General features: G+C 54.4%; 2 protein-coding genes across 4 annotated transcripts; both read right to left on the reverse strand.

Annotated features, from left to right (window-relative positions):
- Positions 1-205: 205 nt before the first annotated feature.
- Positions 206-5,635, reverse strand: ALDOA (aldolase, fructose-bisphosphate A). 3 transcript variants are annotated; one of them, XM_016218591.2, is made up of 9 exons: positions 5,553-5,635; positions 2,740-2,866; positions 2,444-2,655; positions 1,918-1,972; positions 1,631-1,791; positions 1,231-1,314; positions 948-1,122; positions 587-786; positions 206-501 (listed from the first exon to the last, which is right to left on the reverse strand). In XM_016218591.2, the coding sequence occupies exons 2-9, from the start codon at positions 2,849-2,851 to the stop codon at positions 406-408; spliced, it is 1,095 nt and encodes a 364-aa protein (XP_016074077.1). In that variant the 5' UTR covers positions 2,852-2,866; positions 5,553-5,635; the 3' UTR covers positions 206-405. The 3 variants fall into 3 exon arrangements, with proteins under 3 accessions (XP_016074077.1, XP_016074078.1, XP_016074076.1); XM_016218592.2 differs by lacking the exon at positions 5,553-5,635 and adding an exon at positions 4,181-4,286; XM_016218590.2 differs by lacking the exon at positions 5,553-5,635 and adding an exon at positions 3,061-3,214.
- A 538-nt stretch (positions 5,636-6,173) lies between these two features.
- LOC148093585 (uncharacterized) lies at positions 6,174-12,109 on the reverse strand. Its single transcript, XM_087815783.1, has 5 exons — positions 12,021-12,109; positions 11,745-11,780; positions 10,812-10,955; positions 10,406-10,561; positions 6,174-6,287 (listed from the first exon to the last, which is right to left on the reverse strand). The coding sequence occupies exons 2-5, from the start codon at positions 11,748-11,750 to the stop codon at positions 6,174-6,176; spliced, it is 420 nt and encodes a 139-aa protein (XP_087671909.1). The 5' UTR covers positions 11,751-11,780; positions 12,021-12,109.
- Between the last annotated feature and the right edge of the window lie 843 nt (positions 12,110-12,952).

The following is a 12,952-nucleotide window of genomic DNA, read 5'->3' on the forward strand; positions in this document are numbered from 1 at the left end:
AAAGAGCCCCTGGTGGTTGGTAGAAAATTTCACAAACTCTCCTCTTGAAGCCTTGGACAAATATAAGACAAAACAGGAAAGTCCTACCCCACCCCTTCACCTTTTTCCTACCCAAGAAAGAAAAACATAAAACTGCTCTCCTGGACTCTCCCCAGGCCCGCCCCTGACCCAGACACTATAGACATGGACAAGAAACTCCCCCTTAAATAGTTGTTTATTGGCAGTGGGCTGGAAACGGCATTGGAGTTGGCACACACAGACAACACCATGCACCAATGTCACAAGGGAGGCAAGAGTGCTGGGAAAGAGCAGCCTAGAGCCCCGGATGAGGCCTCTTCTTCAAGAGTGAGTAGGGGAGTGGGCAGGGCCTGGAGTGTTGATGGGGCAGCCTTAGATCACCTCTGCTTAGTAGGCATGGTTAGAGATGAAGAGGGACTGGCTGGCTGCAGCCCCAGCCTGACCGCTTGGGGTGTACTTTCCTTGGCAGGCGAGGCTGTTGGCCTGAGGGGAGAGGAGCCAGAGTAAGAAGGTCTGTTCTCAAAGTCCCATCTACCCCGGCACTGCCCACCCCCTGCTCCATCCTCACCAGTGCTCGCTTGATGTATTCCTCCTGGGCAGCCTTCAGGTTCTCCTTCTTCCCACCCCAGGCCTTCAGAGCAGAGGCCTGTAGGGCTCGGCCATAGGAGAAGGTCAGGGCCCATGGCTTTAGCAGGGGGCACTTGTTGATTGCATTGAGGTTGATGGATGCCTCCTCCTCACTCTGACCTCCAGATAGGAAGGTGATCCCTGTAAAACAAAGGGTAAAATGGGGAGAGGGATTGTAGTCAGAGACCCAGGGAACTGTTAGAGTTCCTAGAAGCTGACCTGGAAATCAGACCAATGGGTATAAAGATTGTGGGTACAATTTGTCTACCTCCCAGAGGGCAAGATGAGAGTATGGGCCTCACCAGGGACAGCAGGGGGCACTGTGCGGCGCAGGGCAGTGACAGTTGCCATGGCAATCTCCTCATTAGAAAATTTCTGGGTACAGGCATGGCCTGGGGTGACCATATTGGGCTTCAGCAAGGTGCCTTCCAGGTAGATGTGGTGGTCACTCAGAGCCTTGTAGACAGCAGCCAGGACCTAGAGTAGGGCAGGTCCAAAGTGGGGTGGGGGGGACCGGAGTCAGCCCCAGGGCCCTTGGCCTAGCTGCCTAGCCCACCACACTGCCCAGGCAAGCAGGCAACCGACCTTTTCAGTTACATACTGACAGCGCTTCAAGTCGTGGTCCCCATCAGGGAGGATCTCAGGCTCCACAATGGGCACGATGCCATTCTGTGGGGTGAGGGACAGAGTAGCTATGAGGCCTCCTAAACTGGAGCCCTACCTATAGCTCTCCACAACCACTAGCCAAGGTCTTATCTCCATGGCTTCAGAGCCCTCAGCTCTGCAAGGTTGTAGCAGACAGGATCTCCTCAGATCCACCCACACAAGCCCTCCAGTGTCCTCCACGGGCTCAAGCCTGATGACTGATGAGGACCTGGAACAGCTGCCTTGGGGGAAGTAGATATCTTGGCAGATGGGTGGCAGGCTAGCCAACACTGGAACCAAATGAGGTGGGAGCCAGACTGTTGGGGGCATGCAGGCCCACCTGCTGGCAGATGCTGGCATAACGAGCCAGAACATTGGCATTTTCCATGATGGCAAGGGCTGAGGGGGTGTGTTCCCCAATCTTCAGCACACACCGCCACTTGGCAAAGTCAGCTCCATCCTTCTTGTACTGGGCACAGCGCTCAGACAGCCCATCCAGCCCTGGGGAGGGGATGAGAAGTCAGAGCATGGCAGAGGGGGCAAGTGGCTCCCACTCACCCTGGGCACTTAGAAGGGCACCAACCCAGGTGGGTTGGTCGACAGGGCAGGAAGCCAAACAGTTCTCACCTTGGGTAGTAGTCTCGCCATTTGTTCCTGCCAGGGGCACCACGCCCTTGTCCACCTGTTGGGGTTGGACCACACTATAAGACGAGTAAGCAATTCCTACTACCCTCTTCTCCAGAGCCCTACTCTGCCCCCAACTTTACCTAATTTCAGGTGCTATCTCCTGGTCTGCAATGTTTTCACTTAGTTACAGTATCTGATCCTATGAGGCAGGATACATGAGGATAGTATTTAACAGAGAGCCTGGGAACCTACTACTTCCTAACTCTGTGAGCAAAACACTTCACTGCCTTGAGGTGTTTGGGGTTTTCATCTGTACAATGATGGGTAATGCCTTGCTCTTAGAACTCTGAGGATTAAAACTGCCAAGCAGGGCCCACAGTTTCTAGCTTTCCTTACATGTGACCTGGGCTTGACTCCACCCAAATCTCCAGGCTCCCAGCCCAATGTTACCCCCCAGCCTATTACTTTGGATTTCTTTTCCCCAGACTCATTTCAGATCTTTCATCCTGAGGCCCAGCCTCCTCACCTTGATGCCCACAACACCACCCTTGGATTTGATAACTTGGGGGAAGGGACGCCCATCATCTGTCTTCTGATAGAGCGTCTCATGGAAGAGGATGACACCCCCAATGCAGGGATTCACTCGGTCATCGGCAGTCAGCAGCAGCTGGCGGTAGAAACGCCGGTTCTCCTCGGTGTTCTCAGTGCCAATGGACTGCAGCCGCTTGGCAATGCTCCCTGGAAAGGAGTAGCACATTGTCATAAGGGGATCAGCCTGTCCCCCCAACCCTGGGCCCTCCTCCCACTGTATCCTGCCCGTACCAGTGGACTCATCTGCAGCCAGGATGCCCTTGCCCGGAGCCACAATGCGGTGAGCAATGTCAGACAGCTCCTTCTTTTGCTCCGGGGTCAGCGCTGGGTATTGGTACGGCATTGTGCCAGTCAGTTCCTGGGCAAAGGAGACAGATGGGGGAGCACTGGTTAGCTGGTCTTCCAGTGGTCTCCCAATGAGCAGAGCCACTTGCCTGGAGGTCAGGGCATAGGTTCCCTACCTCCCCTGCCCCACACCCAGGTCTTGGGGCACTTCCTGACCACAGCTCTCCCCTACACCCAACTTCCCTATACTAGGCCTGCCTCCTGTACCTTTCCTAACTGTGTTTGTTGCTGGGTGTTGCCCAGCTGAGGATGGGGTTGCATACTGGCATCTGGGGTAAAGGAATAGGCCAGAGCCATGGACAGGTGGCTCATGTAGAAGCTGGACCCTTCTGGCTTGCGCCTTGCCATGGGGTCACCTTGCCTAGAAGCAAAATCGAACCGCAGTATTTTAGAATTTTGAGGTCGTGCATAAGGCAGAGGGCCCAACTGTTCCCTCATCTAAAAGGACCCAGAGAAGGGAAAGGTCTGTAATTCAAGTCACACAGCAACCCAAGGGCCAGATCTGAGATTAGAACCCAGATCTTCTGACTGCCACAGGGTGTTCCTTCCAATCCATCCAAGATCCCAGTCCCTGGGAAGGCCTCAAGGACATCCCAAGGTCAGGTTTCTCCCCCCAGGGTGGGAGAGGGCATTAGGAAAAGGGTGTTGAGAAAACGGTAGGAGGAAATCAGAAGCCTAGGAAAGGGCAGCAGAGGGAGCCCAGCCCAGGCGGAGGAAAGGGGTGAGTTTTGCCCATCTCACTGCTCATGCAGGGTAAGAGTGTGGAGGAGAGGCCAGCGCCCCACCCCTTCCCCTGAAAAACGCTCCTGTTTGCTCGCGGGGCTGCAGCTGTTCCAGGCTCAGAATCAAGGTCACCCGATAAGAAAAGACAGGGAAAGTGTTAATAGGGCAACAGGCGCTGCTAGCGGTTGCCCCTCCTCGCCAGGGGTGCCTGTCTCCCAGGGCAGGGGCCAACCACCCGCTTTCGGGGACCCTGAAGCAGAATATGAGCTGGCCCCCACCCCTCGCTGCCTCTTAGGATCCCTGCAGAGGCAAAGGGGCCATAATCCTTTGCACCAGGGGTCCCGGCAAGAAAAGGGAGGAGGAATGGCCCTTCATCACGTCCTGCTTCCTCCCCCGCCATGACTCAGCGCGCAGAGCCGCGGCATTGCGCAGGAAACCGAGGGAGCTCCAGCTGGAGAGGGCTGGGGAGCCCGGGCTGGGAGCTTGCGTGTGTGTGGTGGTCATGGTGGTGGAGGAGTGGGTGCGGCGGCCTCTGACAGCCCCGCGACGGCCCCCAGGGTCCCTCCGTGGTCCCTGACCTCCGCACGTGGCGAAGAGCGCTCACCTGGCACGGGGGAGGGACGGTTTGGCGGTGCAGCGGTGGAGGGCTGTGGGCTGGCGAGTAGGCTCGGGGAGCGAACGCGGGAGTCGTCACTACTACCCAGGTTCTGCGCGCATTCCGAGAGGAACGCAGCCTATTTAGCTCCCGAGTGGGCGGCACGGGGGGGGAGGGGAGGGAGGTGGTGCCGGGCCTTATAAGGGCACCGCTCCACCCTCCGCTGGGGTTTTTTCTTTTGCTGGGGCTGGAAGCACCCAGGCGTCCAATTGCAAGCGAGGAACTGTGGGAGCGGCCGCCCCCAAAGGTAAAGCCCGGAGGCGGCTCTTGGGCGGTGGCAAACCAGCGAGAGCACGGCCCCCCCCCCCCATCCTCCTCGGACGTGACTCGGGCCACATCCCGCGGTCCCGGCCCTCCCTCTCCCTCTCCCCCCTGCCTGGGCGCTCTGGGCGCCGTGACTCAGCCGGTTTGGGTCATCGAGGGGACGGGGAGGGGGTGGGTGGTGGGGGCGCGGTGCAGGAGCCGGAGAAGCCGAGCTCAGCCTCCCTCCCGGGCCCGGCCCCGCGCCAGCTTCGGGCCTGCGCAGACGCGGCATCCGGAGCTCGGGCGTGTGGCCGCCTCGCCCGCGGGCGGGCCTCGGGGGCTCTGGAGCGGGGGCCGCCCCTCCCTGTGCCACTCGCCCAGGAGGAAACGGCGGCGAGTGGACGCCAGAAGGCAGCCGCCTGGCAGGGGGCGAGGCGAGGAGGCAGCGGCTCCGGGCGACCTGCCGGGGCGGGTGTGCCCGCCTCGTCCCCGCCCCATCATGCCAGTCAGGCTACTGAGGCCGCCTCTGCGCCAGCCTCGCCTGAGCGCCGCCTGGGGCCGGCACCGACCCGCCTGAAGCCCCGGCCACCACGCAAAGCCGACCCACGAGGAAAGTGGTCGGCCCCCCTCGGCCCAAACAAGTCTGAGCCCCTGTAAAACTTCTCCCGGGGACCTGACATCTCACTCCAGAATAAAATCCGTCCTACACTGGTCAGCCTCAGATACATGCCGAGCCCCCCATCCTAGGTCTCCCCCCTGCCCCACCCCAGTTCCATCCTGCCGGCGCCCACCTGCAGGAGGCCGAAGAAGCGGGCAGAGCCTGGTCAGCAGCGAGTGAGCCAGGCAGCACCGGGCTGGGTTATAAGCAGCTCCTGCCCTCCCCCAACCAATGTTCCCAACCTTCTCCAGTGACCCCTGCTCTTTTCTCCCCACAGATCCCCTGGCAGGGACCTATATTTAGGGAAACCTGAAGCTCCTGACATTCAGGCCAGCCTGGGGCCTAAAGTGAGGAAAGGGGGGCAGTGAGCTGTAGGCCTGTCCTATTTTGAGGGTGTGGGAATGGCCCCTGCCCACTTACCGGTACTTCAGAGGAAATTTCTTCCTTGGAAATCCAGACTGGTGCCCTCAAAAAATAAAAAAATCTGGACAGAGATCTGTGGAGCAAGAAGGCAAAAGGGGACTCAGATCATGTGGCCCTCCCTGCCTCCTCTGATCCCCCTCCCATGACTGGGCTCTGATGGGAGCTGCTAGGATTCTCTGGAGCCCATTTCTTTAGAGAGAGAGCAGATGCAGGTGCTACACTCACACCTCAAAATAACCAAGAGCCCACGGCCTGGGTATGCTAGGGTACCCTATATCCTGATCCTTAAGGTCCAAGTTCCTCACATAATGCTGTCTGTGGGTAGCAGTGTCCCCACCCTCCCCTTCAACGTGAGTTTGCTTGGGGAGGGGAAGAGGGCAGGTGCACCTGCCAGAGCACTAGCCCCTCTTTCTTTTGGCCCTATGAAGGGGCTGCAGTCTAGCCGGCCAATGGTTCTCTGAGTCTTGCTCTGCTGAGAGCCAAGTTCTCCACTGCTGGTTCCCAGGCCAGTGAGCCAGGCAGCCCATTTGTGGTTCCAGTGGCCTGAGGCTCCTCAGGGAAGAGGGTATGTGAGCCCCGGGGGCTGGCCGCTCCCCAAAGGGCAGGGACTCTGGGTCCTCATCGGAGCTTGATCTCAAAGCAGAGGCAGTTGAGGCTCTGGCAGTCAGGAAGTTGGCACGCACAGGCACAGTCGCAGAGTGGGCAGCAACGAGGGCATCGAGGGGCCCAACCCTAGGGGAGAGGAGAAAGGAGTGAGGGAGGTAGGCAGAGGAACGGGGACCAGAGCCTGAAGCTGTTCCCCTCTCGGGAGAAGGAAACAGTGAGGCCTGGGAAGTCCATTTGCCCAGTGGAACAGAGAGTACCATCCACTATTCCTGGGGACAAACAAATCCCTGTGCCGTTGAGAAATCAGCAAGGAGGCAATGTTCCAAACAACTGAGTTCAGGAGCTGGAAGAAATTATTCAAGGGGTTCTCTCTTTCTCCCCATTTTATAGGCAAGGAGACTGAGGACCAAAGAGCTACTGGCCCTGGTCTCGCGCTAGAATTCAGGTGTCCCAGTTCAGCTCAAAGATGGTTCTATTACATTTTTGTGGCTGGTGCAATTGAGAAAGTCACACACAGGTTTTCTGTCCATGATGAAAATAACTTGTTGGTTTTGTGGATTTCTTCCCTGCCTTGAGACCAAACTGCAGAATCTCATTCACCATTTCTGAGGACCTACTCTGTGCAAGGCACAGACTATTCAGGAATTAGTTTTTTAAATCTTTCTAATTTCTTTTAAAAATGGTAATTTGTGTGCCCTGCCAGGCGCGGCTCAGTGGTTGACCATCGACCTAGGATCCAGGAGATCGAAGGTTCGATTCCCGGTCAGGGCACATGCCCGGGTTGCGGGCTGGATCCCTGGTCGGGGGTGTGCAAGAGGCAGCCGATCAAGGACAACTCTCTCATCATTGATGTTCCTCTCTCTCTTTCTCTCTCCCCCCCTTCCTCTCTCTGAAATCAATATATATATTTTTTAAATGGTAATTTGCATATTTAAAAAAGTTTTAATGTCTCAAAAAGTTATATCTCTTTTAATTATCAGAACCTTGAGTAGGGTCTCTTTACCGAAGAGGAAATGGAGGCTCATAGAGGGGAATGATTGCCTAAAGCAGGGGTGGGGAACGTCCAGCCTGCACGCCATATATGCTGCAAAATCATTTGGTCTGGCCCTGCCAAGGCAACCTCAGGCAGGACTTGAAATTCAATAAATCTAGGAACCTTTTTCATAGCTAATTTTTAAGTTGATAATTTTGTATGGCCCGTGAATGATGTTATAAATATCCAAACGGCCCTTGGCAGAAAGAAGGTTCCCTATCCCTGGCCTAAAGGAATACAACTAGGGAATGCTGCTGGGACAGCCTGGCATGCCTGCTTCTAATCTTTAGATCCCACTGCCTCCCAAGGCCAGGAATAACAGCTTCCTTCTGGGTTTGCAAAGGCAGGGACTAATCATCTCATGTCTCCATTGAGCTATCATGCTCAACTGTGTATGTTGAATGAATGCATAAACCAGAGCACATTTTCCCCTCAGTAGGCAAAGAAAGAAGAAGGCTTCTCAGTTCCCAGGGGAAACAGAAGGTCTGTCTCTTGGGGAATAGGAGCAGCATGTCCTTGGAGACAGGAAGGGAGAACAGCCTACTCCAACCCACTCCTCTCCTGTCCTGGGACAGAGATGATCTGAGACTGCTTCACGCATTAGAGTCAGGCCAAGTGGCTGGGTGGGACACACCCAAGATGTGTGACAGAAAATTGGCATCTTAAGTCCTAAGGCAGAGCTAGTGACAGTCACAGTTGCACAGATCAGACACTGGCCAAGCCAGGATTAGGAGAATGACCTTTTGAACAGCTGAGGTTTCGGGGTGCGGTGTCAGATGACTGGTGAGATCAGATGTCACTAGGGGCTCCAGTGAGGGGAAGGGACCTTGTGTTTCCAGATGGAGCTGAATTGGGCTGGAGCTCCTGCCAAGAGAATTGGCTCTCAAGGAAGAGGCTAGAAGTGTCATGGTGGAAGGGAAAGAGAACAAAGTGGTTTCATTGTGTTTGATGAGGGTGTGGTTTGGGGGGTCTCTGAGGGGTCCCAGTCTAGGGGTGAAGTCAACTCTGTGGGATTTTGGAGGACCACACTGTCATGCTGTGCACAATACTGGTGGCTGAGAGAGGCTCCCCCGCCCTCACTTCACAGAAGAGGGTATTAAAAGTGTTTCCTGGCTCTGTCCACTGGATCCAGTCATTAATAACTGAGTAATGGATTTCTCAACTCTCACAGGCCGCCAGGCGGATTCTGGAAGGAATCTGCTGTTTAAGTACATTAAACAAGAACTCCACAAGACTGTTAACCCTTGTGTTTCCCTAGGCTCTGCAGTTTTTCCTTTGATTTCTTTTGCTTTGATTCTGTGAAGGCCAGCCATCTTTACTGGTTAGAGCTCAGGCCCAACTTTGAATCTAGTTCAGCCCCAGGTTTGGCTGATTCATGTTTTGAGCCTCCGTTTCCTCATTTCTAAACCCACTTCTTAAGGACATTGCGAGGAGTCAGTGGAAAGAACGAAGCACGATGCCTGGTGAGTAGTGAGCACTCAGTAAAGGAAGCTGTCTTTGTCACAGCAGTAGTTCTTTACCCTGGCATAGGGCAGGATCATGTGAGAACTTGTTAAAAATTCACACACTCCAATCCAATCCTAGACTTTTCTGATATCCGCTTCTGATCACAGACAGGGCTGAAAACTAACCACTGCACTGTATCACATCGTTTCTCACACTATTATAGTTGCCTACTTATTTCTCTGTGTCCTTCCCTGGAATGTAAGCCCTGTGAGGGCTGGGGCCATGTCTGTCTTGTTTCCACTGAGCCCCCAGGGCCCAGCCCAGTGCCTCTACAATGACTCCATAAATCTTGGGTTAAGTGAATAATGCGTGAATTAGATGCTTGGGAAGAGACACCTGGGTTTTTGTCCTGGCCCAGTCACTTAAGCCTCTGTAAGCTTCTTTTTTTAAACTTTACTTTATTGTTTTAATCCTCACCAGAGGATATTTTTGCCCCATTGCTTTTTTTCAGAGAGAGTGGAAGGGGGGAGAGAAACATCGATGTGAGAGAGACACATCGATTGGTTGCCTCCCACAGATGCCCCAACCAGGGCTGGGGGTCGAGTCTGCAGCCGAGGTATATGCCCTCGTGGGGAATCAAACGCGGGACCCTTCAGTCCACAGGACGACACTCTAACCACTGAGCCAAAATGGCCAGGGTTGTAAGCTTCACTTTCGACAGCTGTGAAGGAGGCGAGAGCTTTGTAATACTTGTGATTGTTACTGTTCCTAAGGAAACTGAAGGACAGAGACTTGAATGCACCAACCAGTCAGTCCAAGTTATGCATCAGCTTGGCGTTCTATTCTCACTCTTCCCTCCACGGTACAGTTACCACCTCAAGGGCAGGAGTTTTACTGTCTAAATCTCTGTGTCCAAAATAACTAGTGCCTAGGAAGGTGGTCGATTACACTGAACATCTTTAAACCCACAAATGCAAAAATGGCCTGTCCTCTTCGAGCCAGGCTGCGCCTTGAGGTCTCTAACACAATTTGCTATGCAAGGCTACTGTGGGATATTGGAAAAGTGGCTAAACTTCCCTAAGCCAACTTATTCCCCTGCCAAAGGAGGGTACAAATACTTACCTATCTACATGTGCAGGCATAGATACCTGGCCAAGGTGTGAGGAAAAGTTAAAAAGGGTAAGTAGCAGTTGTGATGATATAGTATATGTGATTATGACTCATTTTTATCAAATAATAGCAAAATACAGCAGTGATAGTACTGTAGATTAGTATATGAGGGTCATACACAACACATAGCAACCTTGGTTAGAGGCTGGTTTATAAAGCGCCTTGTATTTTCTATATGTTTCTACATGCACACTTTGTAATTAATGCTTTTTGTGATCAGAAAAAATATATACAGGTTTTTTTAAATACACAGCTCCCAGGGTTGTTGAGAAAATAATAATGGGGCATAGTATTCACTCAATGAACAGAATGAGCTCTGTGAGAGGCTCTGTTTTTTCTTTTAACTACCATTTTCAGAAGTGACTGTATGCCCTACATGTTACACACGTCACTTTTCTCCAGCTGACGCCGTTTTGTTTTTTCTGAGCAGGTTTTATCACTAGAAATTATTTGATGTGTTGTTTATGTTGTTTTTGGCTGTTTCTACCTGACCCAGTACCTGGAATTGTGCTGAATAATAAATGTTGAAAACAAATGAATGCATAGATAATTCCTAGATCAGGGCTCAAGGAGGTAGAGGAGTGTGAGAACTCACAGCTTCGGTGGGCTGGGGGCAGCAGGCATCCAGATAGTGAGCTGGGCTAGGCAAAGGGAAGTCGCAGGCTTCTGCACAGGTCCAGCAACAGTCCTGGGGCCTGGATGCACCTTGCTCCTGACAGGGGAAGCTGCAATCAGTGCAGCAACCTTGGGCCTAGGAGATGGCAGGGCTCAGGGTCTGGGCCAGGTGGCAGGTAGGGATAGCCAAGCTATGGTTTTGGGGAAAGGGGCAGGAGAAGGTTCAGCAGGAGACGGCAGAGGAGGAACTCTCTGGTCACACAGAAGGGACAGATTGGGGGAATAAATAGCAAAGGAGCCTCAGAGTAAGGGCCTGCAGATGAGGGCACAGATTAACTGAGTTCCTCTTCCAGAGCCCACCCTTCAGCCCCCACGAGGCTCCTCACCAGCAGGCAATGCCTAGTCAGCAGCACTAGGCCTAGCAGCAACAAATAGATGCCCACAGCGATGAAGACGATGCCAGGGATGGGGAGCAGCAGGGAAGGACTGCTGACAGGAGCCGGGGTGGGATTCCAAGGGCTAGAGGAGGCCTGAATGAGCACAGGAGGAAGGGTGACAAGGAGGTAGGAGGGGCTGCAGGAACACAGACATACCAGGAGGGACACTGAGGTGGCTGGAAAACAGGAGCAGCCACCAGATGGTGCAGAGAGAGTCGAGAGGACTACACTCTCTTGCTCCCTCCCCAAACCTGCCTTTCCCCCGTCATTCCCATTTCAGCACCATGAAGGGTTTGTTGGTCATTCTATACTTCACCAAGACTCACTGAACTTCCTTTCAGAATGTCTCCCCAAATGGATCTATTGTCTTGGATTCTTTACCATCCCTCAGCCAACATTACTGCCCCTTAACTGTCTTCCAAGCTGCAGTTTTGCCCCTTTCCACCCCAGCTGTCCCTGTGCATTCCTCCCTTCCTTACAATCCACCAACGGCTCTCAGTGACTCAGTCCAAAGTTATCTCAGAGGCAAAGGCCCGGGCTAGCCCCACCTCCCTCCCCCTCCCTCCACTGCAGCCACACACAAATCTCAGCAGTCCCCCAATGCCCTGCCCTCTCTCTCACCCCCCGGTCTCCACCCACACGGTTCCCTCTGCCCGCAAGGCCTTTCCTCCTGGTTACTTGGCAAACCCTTCATCTCGTCTGGAAGAGTGGAAAGCGCCCTCCTGTGGGAAGTCCCCATCCCTGGCATTCTTTCTCAGAGCGCTCGTCCTGAGCTGGAGGGGTTTAGGCTGAGTAAAGGGCCCCCTCTTCAGTCCGGCCTGAAGGCGGGCAAAGTCAGGGTGCGTTTAGGGCGCTGAGGGGGTTAAGGGGCCTAGGACTCACGTCCATGGGGCAGGACAGCGCCAGTCAGTTCAGGAGCTGCAAAGGAGAGAAAGTCCCGCGCCTCAGAGGCTGAGAGGGGCCACTGGACTGGGGTGCCCGCTCCCTTCCTCCCACCTTCCGTTTGGGAAAACGGGCCCAGCCACGGCCCCGGGGCCGGACGGCGGGGATGGGGACTCGAGGGCGGCACTTCCCTAGCAGGCCCCAGCCTGAGCCGGGCCACACCCCTCTTGCTGTCCTCACACCCCACTCCCTCCCTCCCTCCGCCCCCCGCATCACCTGCACCCTCCGGCCGCGGACCGTTCCCGGATTCCGCGCCGCGCCGGGCACAACCCGCGCCGCCCGGGGCCGCACAGTCGGTAAACCTCCCGCGGCTTCCTGCTGTTACCAGGGAGACGGAGCGCGGCTCCTACGGCGGCCGCCGAGGCCCGAAATTCCTCTCCGCGCCTCGCTTCCGCGGCCGGCTCTCCGCGGCTGCGGGCTCTTTGTTGTTTTTTAAATTGATTTGAAGGAGAAGGAGGGAGAAGGAGAGAGAGACAGAGACAGAAAGAAAAACATCGATTTGTTGTTGTTCCACTTATTCATGCACTTATTGGTTGATTCTTGCATGTGCCCTGACCGGGCTCGAACCCGCAACCTTGGCGTATGGGGATAATACGGGCTACGGGCCAGGGCTACCAGATCTTTTTAGTGGCAGTCAGCTCGCGGGCTTTCCGCAGTTATAGCACCGCAATGGCGGATTCCTGCCGCCAGCCTCCAGAATGGGACCCTCTTCACAGGCTGGGCCCTGAGCCGGTGGGAAGGAAGGACTGAGCCCGGGGCTGCGCCACCAACTTGCTCTGTGACTTCAAGTCACTGAGCCTCGCTGAGTCCATTTCCTCCTCTGTAAAAGGGAGACCACCTGTCTCATAGGGACACTGTAAAAAAATCAAAGCTACTTAATTGTCTTGGAATTATTCTCAATATTTTTTCAACCTGACCCCACTCTTTATTGACAGTTCCCTAATTTAAGACTTCATACTCTGATTTCTCCCACCGTCACAGCATTGTCAAAATGATTTCCTCCCACCCACAGCAGATCTTGTTCCTTTTCTATTTTTAGACCTCCAAAGGCTCCCACAGACTCCAAGATAAAGCCTAAGTGCTTTTGCTGACTGTCAACACCTTCCAATCTGGGTCCTGCCTATCTTTGGGTGATTCATGCCCAAACA

The sequence above is a fragment of the Miniopterus natalensis genome, chromosome 3 (assembly GCF_054644295.1).
Source record: "Miniopterus natalensis isolate mMinNat1 chromosome 3, mMinNat1.hap1, whole genome shotgun sequence".
In the NCBI taxonomy this organism is placed as follows: Eukaryota; Metazoa; Chordata; class Mammalia; order Chiroptera; family Miniopteridae; genus Miniopterus; species Miniopterus natalensis.